General features: G+C 38.2%; 3 protein-coding genes across 8 annotated transcripts in view; 1 reads left to right on the top strand and 2 right to left on the bottom strand.

Moving 5' to 3' along the window:
- wwc3 (WWC family member 3) overlaps positions 1-4935 on the bottom strand; it is a 54392-nt gene extending 49457 nt beyond the window's left edge. For 4 of the 5 annotated variants that reach the window (XM_034314792.2, XM_034314798.2, XM_034314804.2 and 1 more), the window contains exon 1: positions 4499-4934. In XM_034314792.2, the coding sequence (XP_034170683.1) occupies positions 4499-4644 (146 nt within the window). In that variant the 5' untranslated portion in view covers positions 4645-4934. Of the gene's footprint in view, positions 1-4498 lie in introns of all 5 variants that reach the window. The other variant, XM_034314801.2, reaches the window with a different exon arrangement.
- A 7179-nt stretch (positions 4936-12114) lies between these two features.
- Positions 12115-13328, top strand: cldn33b (claudin 33b). The gene has a single exon (XM_026935299.3). The coding sequence runs from the start codon at positions 12336-12338 to the stop codon at positions 12999-13001; it is 666 nt and encodes a 221-aa protein (XP_026791100.1). The 5' UTR covers positions 12115-12335; the 3' UTR covers positions 13002-13328.
- A 5910-nt stretch (positions 13329-19238) lies between these two features.
- Positions 19239-22029, bottom strand: cldn34a (claudin 34a). Of its 2 annotated transcripts, none has more exons than XM_026924733.3 (2): positions 21935-22029; positions 19239-21100 (listed from the first exon to the last, which is right to left on the bottom strand). In XM_026924733.3, the coding sequence occupies exon 2, from the start codon at positions 21013-21015 to the stop codon at positions 20272-20274; it is 744 nt and encodes a 247-aa protein (XP_026780534.3). In that variant the 5' UTR covers positions 21016-21100; positions 21935-22029; the 3' UTR covers positions 19239-20271. The 2 variants fall into 2 exon arrangements, with proteins under 2 accessions (XP_026780534.3, XP_053083003.1); XM_053227028.1 differs by having other exon boundaries at positions 19239-21096; positions 21935-22012.
- Between the last annotated feature and the right edge of the window lie 1749 nt (positions 22030-23778).

Genomic DNA, 23778 nt, shown 5'->3' with positions numbered 1-23778 from the left:
AGTCATTCTGCCAACACCTATAATAGTCTGATTTAAACCTAATCTGCCTGATTTTCATACAGATTAGGGATGGGCGATATGAACTTATAATATTGATATTGTGATAAATTATGTCAGGACACACTTTTTTTCGAGATAATGGGGGTATTGTGATGTATTTTATTAATATTTTTACAAATAACAGTTACAAACTCTAGAAGCAGATTTGATAAAGTCTTTAAATTTGTTACAATTTTTATAGATTTTTACAAATTTTTCCTCCTCTTCAGTGTATTCAGTGTATTTTTTTCCTTAATGCAACATTAGTATTTTGCTGGCAGTTTTTTAGGAAGTCATGATAAATATTGTGTATTGTAGAAATGTCCTGTAATATTGTGATCATGATATGACAAATACAGATTGTAAAGGGTGTATATATTCTTTAAAATAACAATGCCTTTAAGTGAGTAATAAAACACTTGGGGGCATGCTGTCATAGGAAAATAATCAAAGATAGAGCGGTGTGGTGATGACCTAACGTGTAGTGGAGTTACCGTACCCACCCTGAAGTTGAATATTTTCCTATAATCTTTGTTTTATTCTTCTTATACCACAGCAATCTTCTGACTGACATTTTTATCATTAATTTAATTTGTTTGTTTGTTTGTTTTTAGCTATATTTACTGTCATGGAAAGTCTATGAGACAACTCGGTTCATGTTATCCCTTACATTACAGCAGCTATAAACAGTCATGCCCTCATCCCTCTCATTTTTTCTGTCCCAGCTTGTGTGTAACATGACAACATGACAACACACAGCTTGTCATGTTACTAAGAAATCACAAAGTGCACTATCCTCCATCCTGAACACTTTCCCATGATAGAAAACATAAAGAAACTTCTGACTCTTGCACTGCTGACTCATTCCATAAATGTCTCCTTACAGAAAGCTTCACCATATTAATGTGTTAAAGGTGGGTAAGACTAGTCTCTTTTTCCATTGCTAGGTCTCTAAAAGTTAGGTGGGTTCAACATTTGAATGATTCCTACCCACGTTCCTGAAGCCCCGCCCCCAGGATCTACACCGTAGAGTATAGTCTATAAAATGAGTGAAAGAAGCATCCAGACAGAAACCAGCATTCCGGACCAGAAGTCTGAGTTTTCCAGACAGGTTTTCTCAGCGACTTAATAAGCTTTTAAGACCACAGCTTAACGCATTGTTTTTTTATCATGATTTACATATCTTCCATGTTATTTGTACAAGTAAGGAATAAAAAAATTGTCTACTGCACCTTTAAACAAGTTTATTATTTTTCTTAGATTATGTGTAGTGTCTGTCATACAAGTCCCTAAGAAATGAGTTGTTACTACAGAAATGATTATGTATTAGAACAAATGCATTGCAGCTGGAACCACTGTCTGAGCTGCAGTAATATAAAATAAATCAACACCTTCTGACCAATCAGAATCAAGAATTCATTAGCTGTGGTATAAAATAAATGATCACTTAAAGGCATCCATACTAGGGTTGTTTTTCCAGCATCTAGCTCCCTGAGATTTCATTTATCTCTCCTGAACTTACAGAATCCATCTAACAAAGCCCTGTAAACCTGAGACTAAGGCGGTACAGGATCACGACAGAACAAATAGAACACATCAACATACTTATACAGCTGAGAGAGAGACATAAAATTTAATATCACTCAAGCACTGTGCTCATGTTCATGGTCAAAGCCAGCTGTCCAATTTAAGATAAACAGACAATTAAACTCAGTGGTTTTACACAGGTTCTTGATGAGGCATCTACATTTTTTTCAGCCTAAGATGAATCACGTTGCGAGCAGATAAGCTGAAAATGATGAGGGGGAGAAGCACGTAGCACATCGGCCTGAAATCACAGTGTCAGCTCAAACCGCAGCAGCGTGATGACTGATGATGTCGGCCATGACAGCAGAGCAAAAAGCATGTCACGCACAAATATGCACTTTATCTTAAAACCAAAGTGCATACCGCTTAAGAAAACAGACTCAATCAGTACTTGAGATCATTAGCTTAATGGCATTTCAGCTCTAACCGTGTAGCTGTCTGTTCTGTGCAATTAAATGCCATTCAAACACTATGACAAAGCTAGCTACAGTTTTTTTCGATACTATGGGACAAAAAATGAGTAGAGCGAGGGTGAATAACTGATAACTTTTAGCAAGTTAAGAACTGGAGAGTAACTTTTTGGCTTAAACAAATTATTAGCAGAATTGTTATCTTCCTCTCAGCTGTCAGATTTCAGTATTTTGAGGAGGAAAGGGGGGAAAAAAAGAAAAAAAAAAAAAACTTCCAGGGCACCTTTTTATTTGTTAATAGTTTATAGCAACTAAATGTATTGAGGAAAGAGATGGGATATAAGAAAACCAAGCATGATTATCAATCTATACAATCTAGTCTCAGTACATAGATATGAGGTTAACTGATCTATGCATCGCTTGTAAATATTGCGTGTACATGCACAGCATGTGCTAGATTTCTATGAAAAACAGGCCTGCATGACACTGTCAGCCACATACTGCATAAACTGTCTGATAATTTAACAATCGTGACAAATACTGATACATTTTCACAACAAATCACCTATATATAATTCACGCTGAGCTTCTAGCGAACTTGTGTGCGAGTAAAGCCGGCTGAAAGTCTGCTTTTCAGGCTGTTTCTGCGCTGGTGAAAATGCAGGCCTCACAAAGCCCATGCACACTGCCTTCCCAGTGGCCCAGCGCAGCATTCCTCACATATTTGCACATGGAACTCTGGGAGCTCTGCTTCAATTCTCTCTTTCATTTGCACTCTGTTTACATTATGTGGGCATATTTTTTCAAAAAGGAAAAAAAAAAAAAACCCAGACCAGTCACTTGTATGACAATGACGCCCAATCATGAGAAAATACGCCGATTTTTTTCTTGACTCTTTGTTGATTGTTTTCGATTAACATTCTTTACAGGACATGGCAAACATTTTGATAAAAAATTATACCGTTTAAAGCGGTTTGGCGAGATAATCAAACTTGAGTAAGTACGGTATACACTTTACAGATAAATCAAGAAGTAAAACAATGTTCCCCATGGAGCCAGGCAGCATGAGTACTGAGGTGATCTATACAGCTCCACACCTCTCTATAATAAAGCTCACATTTTGCTAATTCATAACAAACGCACAAACGAAGCTGATAGCCAGTGACATATGGACAAACAAAAATGGATTAATATACAGTATAGCTACAAAATTGACCGTTTGTCATTCATTTGCTGTATTATACATTAAAAGACATCAAACACTTTGTACTGAAGTATATTCAAGTTTTTTCATATTCATATCTTCTTCAGGTATAAGAAAAAGCATAAGCTTACATGTATAAGAAAAAGATACAGTTTACCATTTACCTAACAGTTTATTACACACATGGATGGGTATGAGCAACTCTGCTGATGTATAAATGTGTATAAGTAATCCCCAAAAACCTGATTTGTTCATGTCCCTTAACTAACTAAAGGAATAACCGAAGTCAGGCATTCAATCCATGTTTTCATGTTATGAATAGGTTTACAGTAGTTACAGTCTCTTGTCATTTTCTGAGTACTATTTTCAGAGAATGACATTCCTAGATGATGTTATAAACCAAATTTCCCTACTTTTATTATTCATGAACTTTTTAAAGTGGACAATATCAATGCAGCAGTATATATAATATACATAAGAATATACTTATAATATATAAACGGTTACACTGCTGAGGATGTTGAAAAAAAAGTTCATATCAAGACGATCTTTAGATGGAAAGTCTGTCATTATGAGGTTTAATGAGTGGGTTTTTCCACTAGTCTTCATTCTGAAAGTGGATGTATTAGGGATGCACAGGTCCAGAGCTGATACTGATGCAAAATATTGGATCCAATGGATCAGATTTGATATATTTTCCATATAAGTGTGTTCTGATGAATGACAACACAGCTCATGTACTGAACACAGGACAGAAAGCCCGGCACCATCCCACTTTGATATTTCACAGTATCCTTATCTGGATCATATCAGTATGATATTGATATTGTACATTGAAAAACATCAAAAACATCAGTGCATCCCTAGTGTCAGTACTAGTGATCTATAATCCTATATTCTCATTCAACACAAAACTGACATATTTATCAAGTTTAAATGGGGAATTATTGTGACCTGGGATAAATAATTTGATTAAAAATCTACTGTTAAAATGTAGTGCGTTGCCTTGTACAGTTAAACAACTAAAATAAACAAACATTAAGCACATTGTGAGAGTCAGTGCAGGTTTGTATAGTACTTGTGTACGTTATGTGTGGCATTATAAAGAGGGAGAAACTTGCTAGCGCTTTTGCTAGCTCTTTAGCTCCTTGTTCATCATTTAGCTCTCCACCAGCCCTCCAGCTCCTCTAATGGATGCAAGTAACTGCTCCCAACTTCGAGCAGAAATACGGAGAAAGTCCCCGTTAGCACACTTTACCTGTCTCTCGGGTCGATCCATGAAGTCTGCCGGGTGTTGTGGTCGATGTAAAACACTCGGCCATCGTAATCCCGGGCTTCCTCCCAGCCGGCGGGCAGCGGCAGCTCCGAGCTCTCTCTCCGCTTGGAGCCGCTGAGCCACGGCATAGCGCCGCCGGGACGCGACGGTGCAGGACCGGGGGACTCGCCTGCGCCTCTCCCCCTCTCCTCTAATCCAAAAACTCCGCACAATTCAACAGGTTTCCTAATGCATTACCAATGACTTACTCCCGTCGACTCTAGGAAACAGCGCGACTTGGAAAACAAACGAGGTTAAACTCGACGCAGACTGTCCGGCATCCGCCTTTCAAAAACTTTCGCGGCGCTCTCATGACTCTCGGCGTCGGTCCACCATGTTTGCCCTCTTCTGCCATATTTCATTCCACAGACTCCATATTGGGAAGAGCTCATTTGCATAAACCACACCCACAACAGCCAACAGAAGTTGTCTTATATGAATATGTATTTACATAAGCACCGCCCACAAGTGTATTTAAAGAATTAAAGCTAATTTGCATACGCACTTCACTAACTTGAAACTGTACTCATTTGCATAACCTTGATTAAAGACCGCCCACAATCATTAACACCGTATGAAGTCATATTTACATAAGGACCGCCTAAAAACAACATCTATAGCAATATTAAAATAAACTTGTGTGATTCTGGCCCTACTGTACTGGATTCTAATGTAATTTCCTGTCTGTAATTTGGAAAACATTTTGTTGTGATCAGGTATGCCAGCTTAAACTCTTTTTGCCCATGTTTCTAAATGATAATTACATTATTTAATACCTGCATATGTACATGAGCGAGTCTATGTAAAATATAAATTTACTAAAAAAAAATGAAAAGAAATTCACACACACACACACACACACACACATACATATACACATACATACATACACACACACATACACACACACACACACACACACACACACACACACACACACACACACACACACACACACACACACACACACACACACACATATATATGCACATATATAAATTCTCTGTGTGGACAGAGCGCCATCTTGTGTCTTCTTTGGATGATGTCAATAAAAGTGACTACAAGGTTTGAGAACAAACTCTTCCCTTTAATTAAATAACAATGCTGTGTACTGTAGCTATACACTCACCGTCCACTTTATTAGGAACACCTGCTGATTTATGCAGTTATCCAATAAGCCAATCATGTGGCAGCAGCACAATCCATAAAATCATGCAGATCCAGATCCAGAGGTGCAGGTAATGTTCACATCAATCATCAGCATGGGAAAAAGTGTGATCTCTGTGACTTTAACTGTGGCATGGTTGTAGGTGTCAGATGGGCTGGTTTGAGTATTTCAGAAACTGCTGATTTCCTGGGATTTTCACACCCAACAGTCTCTACAAAAAACATCCTGTGCATTTACACTAAGCATAAAACAAAAAACATCCTGTGTCCAGAGGGTCTGCAGGCTAAAACACCTTGCTGATGAGAGACATCAGAGGAGAATGACCAGACTGGTCTGAGCTGATTAGATAACTACAGGAATATTCTCATAATTCTTATACACTTTGTGTGAAAGCACTCACCATAACAAATTCATTGTATTTGAAAATGCATTTGGCTAACAAATTGTTCTTATTATTATGAAAATGAAAAAAAAATGTGAATGAGAGTATCTAAAAGTTAGGATGTCAACTAGTAAAGTGTTCCCTGTATCACAGGACCTTTAGTTATTGAAATGTACCTATAACAGTCATTTCTGCTTTGATAATGAGACATGAGAAGCATGTCTCCACAGACTGCATACTGTACCTCCTGCAGGGGGCGCACTATTTATACTATATAATGTCTAGTACAGTACAGTGCAGTTTGAAGGGTCAAAGAAATGTAAAAATCCTGTCAAAATGCATCTGTAACTTTTAACATTCAGTGCTCTTTAACCTTTTAACATTTGTTACAATTTGTTAGGGCTTATTAGCATAGAGGCTACCTACTTATAAATGCTTATAAAAAATAGAGAACTATTTATGAAGTGAAGTGAAGTGAAGTGACTTGTGGCCAAGTATGGTGACCCATACTAGGAATTTGTGCTCTGCATTTAACCCATCCAAGTGCACACACACAGTAGTGAACACACACCCGGAGCAGTGGGCAGCCTTTTTTTGCTGCAGCGCCCGGGGAGCAGTTGGGGGTTCGGTGCCTTGCTCAAGGGTCTCACCTCAGTCGTGGTATTGAGGGTGGAAGAGAGCGCTGGTCATTCACTCCCCCCACCCACAATCCCTGCCGGACCTGAGACTCAAACCCACAACCTTCAGGTTCACCTTCGGGTTGCAAGTCCGACTCTCTATCCATTAGGCCACGACTGCCCCCTTAGGCCACGACTGCCCCCTTAGGCCACGACTGCCCCCATGCATTGATTGAATTTGTGATGACAGGGTGACCTTATCACATGCTGTCTTTCTATAACGTGAAAAAAAAAAAGAAAGTCATAAATGTTTATGAAAAGCATCCCAGGAAAACTAAAACTGCCTCCTGATAAATAATAATAATAATAATAATAATAATAATAATAATAATAATAATAATACCTGATTACCTTATTAAAACTGCAATAGTAGTAGTAGTAATAATAATAATAATAATAATAATAATAATAATGAAGCATGTTTTGTTATTTAGAATACAAATATGATCACAAAAAATGTTGCAAATATTTTATTAATACCAATAACTTCAGAGTACCACTCAAAATGGCTGTTTTCTTTTTTTCCTCTTTGACGATCATGTCACAAGCCATATATAATAATAACAATAAACTAAATTAACCTTTTGTATGATCTGACCGATGTGCGTCCTTTAGAGGTGAAATGGTAAACTTATTTACCCCTGCTAAAGGAAGAAGAACTATAATAAGCCAGGGGTCTTCAGGCTTATCTGCAAAGGGCTGGTGTGGTTGCAGGCTTTCATTACAGCCAAACTAGAAACACGCTTCACAGTTGATTGTGGATTTAGATGAACCGATTAAAGAAGTGAAATCAGGTGTGACTCCTGCTTGGTTGCACTGAAAGCCTGCAGACATTTCTAGATAAGACTGAAGACCCCTGTAATGAGCGATATGCTAAACAGGATATGATATGATAAACAGGAAGTTGCATCGTCAAAACCCTTATTTGAATGTACAAACAGTCCCCTCTTCTATTTGCTGTATTAACAATGTTGAAATTAGTATTCTTTGTAGCCATAATCTTGGTAACGGTAATGTTAAGAATCTCTGCTCATCTCTGATTCATAGATCATAGCTACAAAGTATACTAATTTCAACATTGTTCATTTACTGTAAAAATTTGTTTGTCATTAGATCATGGATGTAATTTTTGGGACAACTAAGCAAAAGACGCCTGAATATAACATTCATATGTTCTAGTTATGTGCATTATTGCTGATGAAACAGTTTCAACTCTTCTGGGAAAGCTTTCCACTAGGTTATGCAACATGGCTGCATAGATTTACATCCATTCAGTGACACAGATGCTGGACAGTAAGGCCTGGCTTGTAGTAATAATAAATGCCTTGACTCATATTTTAAAGTCAGTCTGTTGAATGATTTGAATGATTACATCCAAAAATGTGTGTGAGAAGACAGCTAGCTGTCACGCCAACCTAGTCAGCGAACTCCAGTTCCCAGCACACAACGTGGCCTACAAACATGACCGGCCCGGACTACACTCCCCAGAATGCACACACTCTGCCTCATTCACAGTCACCTGACTTCTGACTGAGCACAACTGTCACACACACAGCCTCTTTAAAAGAAACTATTACCAAGGCTGCTAGCCTGTATTTGCTGATCTGGTTTGACCTGTAGCTAGTTTCTTGATTCTTGATTTTGCCTTTGCCCAGTTTGTCCTGTTTCTTGATTTTGAACTTGCTTGCCATTTTGGATTTGTTTGCCTTTCTCCCACTAAAAAAAATTCAACTGCACTTGCATCTGTCTCAGCATTTCTCTTATGACACTAGCATTTAATATTGAAATTGGAAAAGAAAGCATTTTTTTTAAACGATTCTCAACAAATCATGGTACGAATGTTTTATAATTAAATCTGATCAGAAATTTCAGGTGAAATGAGACTGTTTCTCAATAGTGAGCTCATTTAAAGCAAGGTTTTAAATGATACTCACTGGGTTCCTCAGTATTGGTCATAAGGTTTACTGACCCTCTTGAAGCCCAGCTAAGCAACAAAAAATCAAATTTGTTCAGCTGCACACTTCCACACTAGTCATGTTTACATGGACACTTTTTGTTTCAATCGGAATGAAATCAATCAGATTGATTAATCCGATCGCAGTGTTTACAAGAACGCTGAATAAAGTAATCAGGTTGATATGTGCGTTTACGTGACAGAATCGGATTTGATCTTCTGACATGCGCACAGTGCACGAATACACGTTTCCCGCCGATCCAACATGCAGATACTAGCAGCCACTCTCTTGCCATTGCTTCTTTTTTTCGTTTTAAAAAGCAGACTTAACATTTGCCTATTTCAGCTGCTAATTAGAAGACGACGAGCGTGTGATGTTTTGTGCGGTACTGCATGTATTTATAAAGCAATTAAAATGCCCCTTCCCGAGCCCAGAGCAAGGCGTCTGTGGATGAGGGTCTGAAGCAAGGACCGGTGGGACAACGTCGTCTTGCACCACTTCACAGACGAGGAGTGGAAGGAGAATTTTAGAGTCATTTATGACACTATGCTCAATGGTGGAGGGGAACACGGCACCTGGTGAGGCTACGGTCAGAGCCCCAATACCGCTGACAGCCGTGCGTCATACGTCATTACGTGATTTGTATGTCATTGCACATGCGCAGAACTATCTGGTTTCATTTTCAATCCGATGAAGTGTTTACATGTCCTCTCCATCGGATTTGAAAAGGTTTAAACCACCCCTTACGATCCGAATGAAATTTTAATCGGTTTTGGCCAATTCATTCCAATTGACATGTTTACATGTGACTTTTTAGATCTGATTGTGCTTCTAGTCCAATTACGATCGGATTATTAGTGTCCATGTAAACGCAGCTACTCTTTGTTTTGTCGAGTCGTGTGATGTATGTGATCTAATGTAGCGGTGTGTGTTTTATATGCTGTATGTTGAATTTTCTGACACTGATTTACCAAGTTCAATTTCTGTGCATTCTGAATGAAATTCTGATAAAACCATTTTTATCTTTGTATCATGGAGAACATTAAATATTGTATTTGATTTTTTTAAATATACTGTAGAAACCCTTCTGATTTACACTGTAGGTCTTTCATTATCAGTAAGCATTTTATCCTGATCAGGGCCATGGTGGATCCAGCGTATATCCCAGGTCAGTCACTCATTCACACCTAGGGGTAATTTAGCGTAGCCAGGTGACTGACAGGCATCTTTCTGAGAGATGTGAGGGACCCAGAGAACCCAGAAGAATCCCCTACAGACACAGGGAGAAGGTGTGAGACTCCACTCAGACAGTAACCCCAGCTCAGGATTGAACCAGGAATAGAATCGAATAGAATTGTTTTGAACAAAGAAAGACTGTTTAGCAGCTCACAAGGTTTTGGCATAATAGAGAAACATAAATAGATACAAAATTGAAAAATAAAATAGACAAGAAGAGAGGTATTCCAAAAGGTAATATATACAATGGTCAGTGCAAGATATTTCAGTGCACACTGGAGCAAATTAAACAAAAACAACTGTGCAGAATACAGTATACATAGTATTGTTGTATACTCTAGGAACGTATATCAGGATATGAATAATAAACATAAGTGTAACAGTATAAGATTTGTGTAAACATATGAGAGGTGTTTACAGATTAGTGCATATATGCAGTGTGGTGTGTGCGTGTGTACTACTGCACTTGTACACCTGAGACATTGGTTTATTGTTCGATAATGCTTGGGAGCAGAAGGAGGGAAGGAGGAAGAGTTATGTATTTGACTGCCTGTGTGAAGAAACTGTTCTTTAATCTGTTAGTCCTCATTTTGATTGTTCTGTATTTCTTCCCAGAGGGCAGAGGGGAAAACAGGTGATGTCAGAGTGAGTGGGGTCCATTATGATACAACTGGCTTTCTTTCTGAGACGGCCAGTGTAAATGTCTTTGAGGGGAGGTACTGTTGTGCCAATGATGCGCTCTGCCACCCTCACCACCCGCTGCAGGTCTTTTTTATTCTCTTCTGTGCAGCTGCTGAACCACACTGTGATGCAGTAGGTCAGAAAGCTCTCTATTGTTGACCGATAGAAACTGGTCAGCAGGTGATGAGGGAGGTGTGCCTGTTTCAGTTTCCTGAGGAAGTACAGTCTTTGCTGTGTCTTCCCCCCCTGATGGGAGATGTGTGCGGACCAGGTGAGGTCGGCTGACATATGCACACCAAGGAACTTAAAGCTCTCGACCCCCTCGACCTCCTTACCCTGTATGCAGAGGGCAGAGTGCTCAGTACGCCTTGATCTTCTGAAGTCAATTATAAGTTCCTTGGTTTTGGAGATGTTTAAGTCCAGATTATTGAGGGAACACCATTTTGTCAGATGCTGAACCTCCTCCTTGTAGGCTGTTTCATTATTATCTGTAATCAGTCTCACTATGGTGGTGTCATCAGCAAATTTGACAATGGCGTTGGTGGAATGGATGGGGAGCAGTTGTGTGTGAAGAGCGAGTAGAGGAAGGGGATTAGGACACACCCCTGTGGTATGCCAGTGTTCAGGATGAGAGTTGATGATGTATGACCATCCTGACATTCTGAGGTCTGTTGTGCAGGAAGTCCAGTATCCATGTGCACAGTGAACTGCCTAGGCCCAAGTTGCTCAGTTTTTGAACGAGTTTGTGGGGGATGACTGTAACCAGGGACCCTGGAGCTGTGAGAAGGCAACCTTGCTAGCCCTTAATTCAGTGAATTCAATTACATTTTATTTAGCAGTTTTAAGACAATGTCACAAAGTAGCTTTACAGAAATCCAGATGTATGTTTAGATCCCTATTGAACAAGGGTTTTTTAGAAAGTGCAAGCTAAATTATACCAACTAGAATTTTTTACTCAGCCATGTTTACGGATTTATACCACAAAAATGATCTGCTGGGTTAGCCCATTTACTCAACTTCTATATCAGTGTATTTATAAGATTTAAGATTTATAAGAACTGAATTATGTCAAACACAGAAACAAAAACTGCATTAAAATGCATTTTAATGTAATGCAACACAAAGTAAAATATAGTCGAGTAGTACAAATTATTTACAGACTATTTACAATTATTTACAGATGTTCAGGACATAGTAATATTTATATAATATTTTACAACATAGAATTAAGAAAGAATTAATAAATGCCAGAAAGTGAAACAGTGGAGACACAATGGAGATAAAATGGAGAGAAACTGACAAAAAAAAATGGGACAGCAAAAAGTTCTCCCTTCCTGTATTTTAGTTGCATCCTGTCATTATATTATCTGGGCTCACGCAAGGCAGATCTGCATCTCTCTCTCTCTCTCTCTCTCTCTCTGTGGGATGGAGTTTAGAGGGCAGGACTAAAAGTCAGTGTGCCCTCTCTTACCCACTCTCTCTCACCTCCTCCTTCCATCTCCTCCTACTTGTGTTTTACCTCTCAAGTTAAGATGATGTGTACAGTTTTGAGTGGAAACTGACGGACTGTGAAGTAGCTGGAGTGGTCAGCACTAATTGGCTCAAAGACTCTTGAGGACCCTCTCTCTCCTCAAACGAGAGCTCCAGAAGTTCTACCCAGACGTGAGGGCCAAGGAGTGCCATGTCGAATCCGTGTTCCAGCATTCTGGAGCTGCTGGGTATGATCGTGGGGGTAGGGGCATGGATCTGCTCGCTTGCTGCTACACTCATGCCCAGTTGGTTGACCCTCACCACTGAGCTGCTGGCCGTGGAGAGCTATGAATTGGGCCTGTGGGAGACCTGTGTGGTGCAGGAGGGGTCAGCCACCGAGTGTCGTCCCTTCGAAACCCTGCTGGGTCTGTCGCACAACCAAACACTGGCACGCATCTGCATGTGCATAGCACACGCCATAGCACTCCTGGGCCTCCTGATCGCTGCCCCAGGTCTGAGACTGGTGAAAAGTTGTGAGGGGTCGGCGGGACGGCGGGTGAAGCGCGGCATCAAGATCACGGCAGGAGTGTTGATCCTGATAGCTGGAACCCTCATACTCTTTCCTGTTTCCAAAATCGCCCATGAGACCGTTTTGAAGTTCCATGATCACTCATTGCCTCATACTGTGCCTCGCCCGGAGTTTGGCGACGCGTTGTTCATCGGCTGGGCTGCAGGTTTTTTTCATGTTGTCTCTGCAGTGTTGTTCTTCGTCTCCTGTTGTGGTTCAGAAGTGAACGAGATGCACATAGTGTACCATCACGAGGAAAAGCTTCAGCCTGTGAACGGCTTGTCCAAAAAGCGTGTAGAGTACGTTTAGCAGGAACTAGTAAACTTTCAGAGTGTTTCTATTGTGACAGGACATATGAACTGATGAATTTCCCTCTATAATTTACACTGCTCTGTTTTTTCTTTGGTCACTGCAGTCCAACAGGCAATTTGTTTGATTAAATCTGCTGGTATGTGCTAATATTTTTCACTTTGCTCCTATTAGTAATAGGTTTCTATTATCAGCTGATGTGAATTAATACTCTTAAACTGCATAAACATATGTACACAATCTTTTTTCCAAGAGATATTTTCTGATTTTCAATCTAGCAGTGCATAGTGTGCAACAGTGTATGTATGTATGTATATATATATATATATATATATATATATATATATATATATATATATATATATATATATATATATCAGAATGATTTGGGGATATATTTAGATTGTGCAATAGTATAGTTTCATATTTACATTGATATATTGTTTGAGTGTATTTCTGTAGATATTGTCATATACATAGATATTATACATTTTATTAGTTTACAATAGTAATAAAGTGTCTACAAGAAAAACTTGCTGCTCGTTGGGAAAACGAGCTCTTAAGAAACCTCTTGATGCCACTTACAAATGCAGCTCTTGTTGTTAGATTGTTAAGTGACTGGGGAAAAAATAGCCCTTGACAAACATCTGCTGTTGATCCATAATAACACAATAAACAAAAAGAAAATGGATCACTAAAAGGCATATTTCTGTTGAATGCATGCATGTCACTTGGTAATCTCTGTGTGTAAGAAACGTAAGGAGTAGCTTTTGGCAGGGTTTGGAAGAAGGTTTAGGGCGTGCTTGAGTCTAATTGCATCTGATGGCCACTCCATATCAGCAAGTGGATTAAGCTGTGTTTAATGAAGCCCCTAAGGAACAGTATGTCCTAATGAGGAATGCCAAACAGAATCACCCCTCTGCCTCCTCTTTATGTTGATTACTCTGATCTGACCTGGTTAAAGGTACAACTGGCCAGTTTATCCTGGAAAAAAAAAAACTCCAAAAAACTGACTCAGCAAAGAGACATTTGTGTCATAAGAGATAATCATTTTTTCACACTCTTGTCTTCACTAGGCTTTAAACAAAACACAATATCCTTAAATGTGAGATTAAAAATGATAGCAGAATATCAGTGCAATGATGTACTAGAAATGCTTGTGTATGAATTAAACAAGAGTCAATATGATTTTTTTTGTTTGTTTTTCATAGCCTGAAACATACTTAAATTCAAAGAGATAAGAGATAAGTGAGCAACAATTTTGTATTACTCACACTGAAAGCTTGAAGGAAACATCTGTCTCAACAAGCGGATAATGAGTCTGTATCAAAATGTTTGTCTCCTTACTGGTAGTGTGTCATTATGATCTTTTGGGGATCATATTTTGCCCAATAAAGCTTTTGCTACTCATTCAAATAAAAACATCAGGCCTCTTTCCCTTGTTGCTTCATGTTTAAGCTGAAAAATGAAATTTTTAGTATTTATTTTCTTCTGTTATCTTTCAGTTATCAGGGTAAAAATCCCAGCTGAGACCAGTCGTCCTCAGACCAGAAGACGCCAGCTAAAAGGGCGTGTGCATTTACAACTTCCTGTGATGGACAATAGATAAGAAGAGCTGCATAGCTTTTGGGAAAATAAACAGCCTTTTGAATTTGCCGCTGATTGCCGCTTATTCCCAGCGGGAGAAAACTGGGCATCTGCTGAGAAAGAGGAAGTGCAATTTCAACACCTCATTATGAGCCGCCTTTTAATGAGATAGACTGTAAACAAACTCGTGAAAAAGGATCGGAAAACAAGAAACACTGACAAAAACACAGCAAAGGCTGCTGTATTTGTGAAAATAGAATTGATTTGAGTTGTTGAATACAAATAATAAATAAAATAGACCTAGCCATAGTAAACACAGTGCTAATGACACTCAATTGGTATTTAAATCGTAATTATTCCTACTCAGTCCCTAGGTCCCTCTTACTTCAACCACAGTTCCACCCATACACATGTAGACTGCAGTGCATGTCACCATGAAATCAACATTTTCAATGAATAAAGGCATAGAAGGCTAGCGGAGGAGAAGAGTTGCTAGATGTTGTTTGCCAGAGACAATTATTTGAAGTTTGCATAACCCTGAAAATGTGGTAAAACTGTCAGACCAGTAGGGATAGGTAGAATAATGAGTAGGGATTGAGTAGGAATAATTGAGATTTAAATAGCAAAGTAAACTGTGTTTACTATGGCTAGGTCTATTTTATTTATTCTTTGTATTCAACAATTCAATTCTGTTTTCACAAATAAAGCAGCCTGTGCTGTGTTTTCGTCAGTGTTTCTTGTGACAAAATATATATAAGCTAGGCATTAATTGTAGCGCTTAGTTTAGTCATGGGAAATTTCTACCTGGCTAACAGTTTTAATTATACGATAGTTAGCCTAATGATAGCAAACCTGGCTATTAACATAACAGTTACCATAGGGTTTGCTTGGTTTCTATTACGTGATATAACACTTAGCCCAACATTAGCTTGCTAGTAAACTTACTCAGGTACTAACGTCAGATACATAACATTAGCTAAACAAACTAATTTAGCACAGCACAGTGTTTATTTAGCTTAGCTAATGATGTTATATAAGGATATGCCCATTGTGTTATGCATGGATACTACTTTTTTGTGTTTTAGGGTGAAATTAGCTGTGCTGCATGGACAATGTGATTTTCAGCCAGGTGTATATAGACACTCCAATTATTTTAGGACATGTCCATATATGCAAACATTTGTTCTGTATCCACAGGCTAATGAAAACCAACTTCCTTTTGGATTCTGACTAAGGATGGAGCCAAATGAAAACAACCTAAACTGGTCTTTAAAGTCATGAAAATGCAATAGTGAACCAGATTAAACCGATGAACCCGATGTTTATAGGACACAGGGTTGAGTGCACTTGTGTGCTTTAAATCACAGTAGCAATCCAGGCTTGACTGTAATGGCTGAGATAAGATGCACCCTTTTGACTATGTCACCTGACATTAATGCGCTGCAGTGCGCCGCACAAGCCCCGTCCTCCCGTTAGATGTGTTGATTGCAGAGTGTCTGCAGTTGTGAGCACTTACACACACTGATTCATTAATACATTGATAAATGTGTAAATATAAAGAATCCCTTTTCGATGTATAAAAATTTAATGTGATGTATTTATGCATAAACAATAGCAGTTGAACTTGATGTATTAAGCTAAATTTGAATCTTTAAATTAGAAAGTTACCTAGCATTCTCCTCATTGTGCACTTATTTACAATACTGCAATAATGCACTGTGATTTTTTTTTTAAGTAGTAGGCATATCATTTCTGCAATAGCTGTCACAAAAAGAATTATTGAAGGGTTGGGGATTGCAGGAATGTGAGGCCCTTAAAATGGGGTCAGTGGTCAAAAAAGTTGAGAATCTCTACATTCTGATTTAATGTAATGACAAGAACATGCTGAGCTCATTTAGAAAGCTCAGGGGCGTTGGCCTACAGTATCTAATGTCTTTGACAGGTCTGACACTGTGTCTGTGGACTCACATAAAAATATGTACGATTATGTTTACATAATCTGCAGAAAGAGTGTGTTGTAATAATAATAATAAGAAGAAGAAGAATCATAATCATAATCATAATCATAATGCGTTTCCATCCAAGATGTTGAAATTACTTACATAACCTGAAGGAACTTTAATCTATCCATTTATGTCATACTGATATCTACTTGTTATATCAGTCTTGACCCTTAGACACACTTATCTCTTCTGTGTGGTGGCAGTAAACTGAAGTGGCTGTCAAGTATTAACACGGTCATTTGTACATGTGCATATAGTATTTAAGTAATGCTTAGAATGTATTCATATAAATATAGGTAGGAGCATTGACTATGGTCACAATATAGTGTACAATATTACTATACTCCATGTATCATTTAACACTAAGTGACTACAGATACAAAGTCTATAGTATCCTGTGGTTCCTCAAATTCACACAGAGTGGACGGGAAATCTGCCAAAACCAGAAAAAGAAAACTCTCTTTGATTAAAAAGAAAAAAGAAAAAGAAAAACCATAGTCGTGTGACCTCACATAGAACTTTTAAGTAATTCTCCAGATTTATTTTGTTCTAGCCTGGTGCTGATCGATGAATGTACCTATATAATTGACCTATGATACTTGCCTTGCGTACTCTGTGTGGCACAGGTAATTGTGTAATAACTGATTTATTATTATTGCTAATTATATTATAATTATAATTATTATTATAAATTATTGCTATTTAAGCTTGATTTTAACTGGAGGACAAATAAACATCCCTGAAAGACCAAATCACAAATCTCATCTCTTTTAGGTGAAGTGGGACAGGGGATGAATAAAACCGAAGGCTAAAGTGAAGAAAATATTCATAACACATATCACCTATTAAATGTACTTATATGCTCTACATTTTTACATTTTTATTTTTAATGTATGAATGTGTTTAAAAGGCACACTGGCTGTTGTTTGATTTTTATAGTGTTATGGATTTTAAAATAATATATGATACATCTAAAACTGGTTATTATGGGTTGAACAAGATAAGGGACATACAATATCATATGAAGACATCTAAATAGCCAGACACAGACATATACATATAAATATCTGTATCTGTATCTGTATCTGACCTGGGAGTGAGGGTGGTCTAGACCAGATTTTTTTTTTTATTATTGTGAGCCCTACCACTATGCCTCAGAAACACTGGAAAACACAAAAACATAAACCAGGCCTTTTTTTCAGTCTTTAGTCTTAAAAATATTAGGGTGTCTAAGACTTTTGCACAGTACTGTACATTTAACCTAAAGTACATAACAAATCCTACAAGAAATAATCTACAAGAAATAATTCCCCTTTATCGTGTACTCAGAAGGATTATGTGGTTTTATAAAAACAGAAAATCCTGTAATTCACAGTGGGATTTATGAGAATTATTATTCTTCAATAATAATAATAATAAGATTAAGCCATGCAAAGCTACAGAAAAATACAGTAATAAGGGATGGTGTCATGCTGTGAGCTAATGACAAAGTTCATTCCAGTCCTAGCGGGGGTCACAAAAGCCTCCGGTTCAAGGTAGGAAGCATTTTATCCCTCTTTTCACAACTCAGCTGAACCTGAACCAGAGTCACATGACGGAAGGCTGACTGTAGATGAGACGTTTAGTCCCATTATCTCTGTATATGAGAATTACAGTCAGATGAACATCAGGATGGTAAACAAGCCCATATATCTACCACCACAAACCAGTGGTTGGAAATGAAGTGAAGAGAGCCAAACCCGAAACAAGCTTCTAATCATTATAGTACAAGCAATATCATGCAAACATGGTTACAGATAAGAGATTAACATTTATTATAATGGCAGAAGCAAGTACACTAAACATCTTTACTGCAATTACTATAAAATGGGCAGTAACCTGTAGTACAACTAGACAATTACGACTGTAAACGGCTGCACAAAGGATTGTTACGTACAGAATGAAGACTAATATAGGAATGGAATTTAGGTTGTAGCAGGTGGGGCAACCTACCTACAGTATCAGTGTATTTTCTGTGTTATAATAAGGAGTTTCAATATTAACAGACAATGAGAGTGTTATTACAGCATATGGAGATCTCAGGACTCATGGAAACAAGTTTTCAGTATATCTGTTTCTGTGTGAAGCACTTTTTTTAAATACCAAATATACTGTAATTTTCTTCATTTGTCAGTGTTGGTGTGAAAAAGATATCAAAATAAGTCTTTTCTGCCAATGATACGTGATACAGAAATGAACATATTTTGCTTTAATTGTAAAATGAAAGCATTTCTCTATTAAGCAGTGTGAACCTGTATTACAGTATATTATCAATATTATTCTCACCATTTTGCCATGCCGTGATTTACAGTACATTTCCATCAATGTGTAATACATGATCTTAGCTCTGTTGGCTGTTTGCATAAACCCTACTCCTCACCTGATTGTAAGTAAGAGATAAAACACAATGGAGTATGCTTTTATAGGAAAATAATCAACAGTACAGTGGTATGATGAGGCTCTACAATAAGTGGATTAACTCTTCCCATTCCAAAGCTGATTATTTTCCAATTATAGCAAGTCACATAGTTTTTTCTTTTTCCTCTTATACCACAGTAATTGACCTATGATGGCCATTCTTAATTTATTAAAGAAAGACATAGTGTACTTTTTTTAATCTGTTTATAGTTACATTTATTGTTGTAGAAAAATCCATTAATCAACTTAGTTACTGTTATCACGTGTGTGAGAGCAGCTACAAACATTTCCTTACCAGCCTCTCTATTTCTTTCTCTCTCTCTCTCTCTCTCTCTCTCTCTCTGAAAGACAATAAGGCAAAAAAAAAAAAAAAACACTGAAAAGAAAATGCACTGTTGGAAAACTTTCAGAAGATTTCACCACAAACTTTCAGGAAATTTCACCAACAGCTGTACAAGCCTGTGATTTGGCCTGCAGCCAAAACTACTGTAAGAGCTGCTGTAGAAAATTAATTAACACCTTCTGACCAGTTAGATTAGAAAGTTCAACAGTACTGTGATACAGTATAATACACTTTAATTCAATGCTTACTAGAAATGCATCCTTTTAAACACATCCTTTTAAAATGTTCTGTTCACTGTACATTGTAAAACACAATTAGTCCAACATGTTTTGTCCTTTTTCATTACTGTATTTTGGTTCAATCACCATTGTCATTCAAAGGAAAAACCGGAAAGGATGTTTTAGTTCTGTTAAACTAAACACCTCTACACTCAACTGTAATGGCACATCCTGTGATTTTACAGCACAGCAGCAGCCCCAAGCCATGAAAGTGCTAAAAGCCACGCTTGTTTACTTCACAGACAAAACAAAATACAAAAAAACAGTAAAACTGCTAAAAACAAGTGGATTAATAACATAAATCTGATGCAAGAAATGCTGAATATACTTAGTGTGCATTGCATATATAACCCATAATCCTGTTTACTGTATATTGGATCTAGATTTAGGATAGACCATGAACAGAAGTGGGAGATGTTGAAAGGTAAAGAGCACACCTCATGTCTAGTGCCATATAAATTTTGCGACAGAGTGGAGTGAAATCTGATTGGTTGAGAAGTGTAAGTTAAACATGTTTAAACAGCATTACATGCCATAGATTTGAAATGACTCAGAGGAGATAAGCTGCTGCAGATTATTTTCTAAATGTCCAGAAATCTACATTACAGCATGTCTTCTACCTTGAATGCTGGGTTCTCTTTCCCTTCTCTTACACTATCAGTGTCCAGAGCACCAGTTCTGAGGTTTGTGCTGCCTCGGTTTTTCTCCTTGGTTCCCTCAGTCTTGTGTTTCCTGGGTTTACGTGTTTGCCTGTAGGACAGGAAGAGCAGCCCACTTATAATAAGCAGGACAGAGGAGCCGATTCCCATTACGATCCCCAGGCCCAGCTCCTGTTTATACGGTGCAGGAGGTAGAAGAAACTCTGGCGGGAAATCAATCGTACGATTCTCCAGCACTGAACTCATGTTCCAAATAACAGGAATCAGCGAGCACGTTGCGGTGAGGAAATACAAAGCTCCTGCTGATGAGAAGAAAAGTCTGATGTGCCCTCCATCGATGTTGAAGTAAGCACGTCTCACGGCGTATCCTGCAACCAGGTTTGCAGCGATTCCCACAGGGATGGCCATCATACACATCACCTGTCCTGCAGCAATCTCTGGAGGAATGAACGAGTCTGTGATGCTTATGCTTCGGCAAAACTCAGCCGTGTCAAGGACGCTGCTATAAAAACAGGCCCTCCAGATGCCAAACCAGGCCATCCCAGAGGTGATGACGGACATGTCGTCTACATACCACACTCTCCAGTCATCCATTCCACTGGTGGCAGCTGTCAGGATCAATCCCAGTACTGCCAGCACCAAACCAAAGAACTGCCAGTGGGCCGTGTGGGCCAGGTAGTTCATCATTTAGGTACATAGACCTGAACTCAGTCAGTGACGTCTGTAAAAATTGCTGCATGTAGCCTTCTGGAACATTCTTTCATTAGACTACCTACGAACAAAATATCAGTGTCACTGTCAAACAAATCCAAGTGCTACACTTACAGTAAGTGGAAGAGGTTGAAGAAAACTGACGCTTAAAGGAACACTCCAGCCTCAAACCCACTGAATATGATTATAATGAAATATGAGTGAAATGCTTAGAAATTCTGGCACAAATCTGCTACTCGCTGTCTTTCTGTGAGAAGTTAGCGGTGACATCACAGGGGGACACTGCCATTGTTAATGCAGTTACAGTGGAGTATAATAGGAGAAATTTCAACAAACATAAAGGATAATGGTTAGCTCTTAAAACAAAAGAGCAAAAGCTTCTTTTCTTACTCACAATTCAACATAGAAAAATTCATATATACATAGACAAGGATGAAAAAGCTGTGCATATATGCGTCTTTGGCTAAATATAGTCAAAAATAATTCCAGACAATTGTTAGACCTGCTCCTTTGGATAAAGCAAGAAGAATAAAGAAGAATTGCAGAAGTTGTGATGGATTTTTTTTACATTTACAATTAGGTTCTATCCAAATATCTACCATTTTAGCTTATAACGAGTCTCAAACTGTGTTAGATTTCTCTGATTACAGAGATTTTCTCGGATTAAAGGCTTCTAGCTGCAGCTTCTGTTCTTGTTTAATTGTGAGACATGAACATTTCAGGAGCCACAACAATCTCCATGGTAAAAGATGATTATGTCAAACCACAGAACCTAATTTTACAATAATCCCACATGGCTAGTTGGTCTGTGTAAATAAAATATTTTCTTGCTGTTCTACTAAATCTAACTAAAAGATTACTGCAATGTAAAAAAAGTCAATAAGGAGACCTTTACCTCAGCAAATGTCAAGGTCTGAAGTGACAAAAACCGCACATTCATAACCCGGCTTCAAACACACACCACGTCTCAGTTGATGCTGAAGTGTAAATGAACTTAAGTCACGCAGATCACCGCTCTGACAACGTGAGAAGATTAGAAGTGTAGTTATTGATTAACCATCAGATTCACTAAAGCTAAGCAGGCAAGGAATTGCTCAGTCCCATCACTTTCAAATAACTTGGATGATCTTCACTTGTCTTTGAATTCATTTCTCTTTTGTAATATTATGTATTTTTCTGGGAAAGACTTCATGCTATGGCATTGTCATATATTCATAAATTTCAAAACGTTTTCTGGTGTGCCTTGCATATGATATACTTTAATTGCATCTTTTGCAGCACACTGTACTATTTTGAGCACATTATACTTTGAACCTAACTGAAATAGACGTGATGCAACCTTCAAAGCTGACACACAGGTTACTGGCTGGAAGAAATGACTCAGAAGGAAAGCATATGACTTGAATAGTGCACTGTAATTATTTGGGACTTTTTCAGATACACAAATCCAAAGTAAATCTGGGTTTCTCATCTCATTCTCCCGTTTTCTGAGTACCATGTTAACTCTAACGTTAACGTTATCAATATTTGTCTCCGCCATATCTGAGGAATTTACCAACCTTGACAGTGAGGCATGACAAATGTCTGTTTTTTTTTTTTCATTTCTGTTTATCAGTGCAAAGGTACCGCAAAGGAGGTTTTGTTATTATTAAGAGTCACAAAAACGTGACTCTTAATAGTGAAAGTACTAATGTGTATATATATATATATATATATATATATATATATATATATATATATATATATATATATATATATATATATAAACACACACATACACCATATGGGTTAGAAGTTTGTGAACTCCTGACCATAACACTCATATGTGCTTGTTGTACATCCCATTCCGCTCTTCTTTGAAGGCTTTCCACTAGATCTTGGAGCATGGCTTTGGGGATTTGTTCATTCAGCAACAAGAGCATTAGTGAGGTCAGGCACTCATGTTGGTGAGGAGGACTGGGGTGTAGTTGCCATTCAGGTTTATCCCAAAGATGTTCAGTGGGGTTGAGGTCAGGGCTCAAATTATGTTGTCATGGACCTCATTTTGTGTACAGGGGCATTGTCATGCTGGAACACGTTTGGGCTGCTTAGTTCCAGTGAAGGGAAATTGTAATATTACAGCATACAAAGACATTCTATACAATAGTGTGCTTTCAACTTTGTGGCAACAGTGTGGGGAAGAACCACATAGTACACTCACCATTCACTTTATTAGGAACTCCTGTACACCTGCACATGCATGCAGTTATCTAATCAGCCAATCACGTGGCAGAAGTGCAATGCAGATGCAGATACAGGTCAAGAGCATCAGTTAATGTTCATATCAAACATCAAAATGAAGAAAAAAATGGGATCTCTTTGACTTTAACCATGTCATGGTTGTTGGTACCAGATGGGCTGGTTAGAATATTTCAGAATTTCACACACAACAGTCTCTAGACTCACAGAATGGTGCGAAAAACAAAAAACATCCTGTGTGCTGAGGGTCTGCAGGCTGAAACACCTTGTTGATAAGAGAGGTCAGAGGAGAATGACCACACTGGTTTGAGCTGATAGAAAGTCTGCTGTTGTAGCCCATCCACCTCAATTTTCGATGTTTTGTGCATTTTGAGATGCTTTTCTGCTCACCACGGTTGTAAAGAGTGATTATATGAGTTACTATATCCTTCCTGGCAGCTCAAATCAACCTGGCCATTTTCCTCTGACCTCTCTTATCAACAAGGCGTTTCCACCTACAGA

Source organism: Pangasianodon hypophthalmus, chromosome 2, assembly GCF_027358585.1.
Source record: "Pangasianodon hypophthalmus isolate fPanHyp1 chromosome 2, fPanHyp1.pri, whole genome shotgun sequence".
Classification (NCBI taxonomy): domain Eukaryota; kingdom Metazoa; phylum Chordata; class Actinopteri; order Siluriformes; family Pangasiidae; genus Pangasianodon; species Pangasianodon hypophthalmus.
The sequence above is the reverse complement of the archived record's forward strand: the minus strand, read 5'-3'. Positions and strand labels throughout refer to the sequence as shown.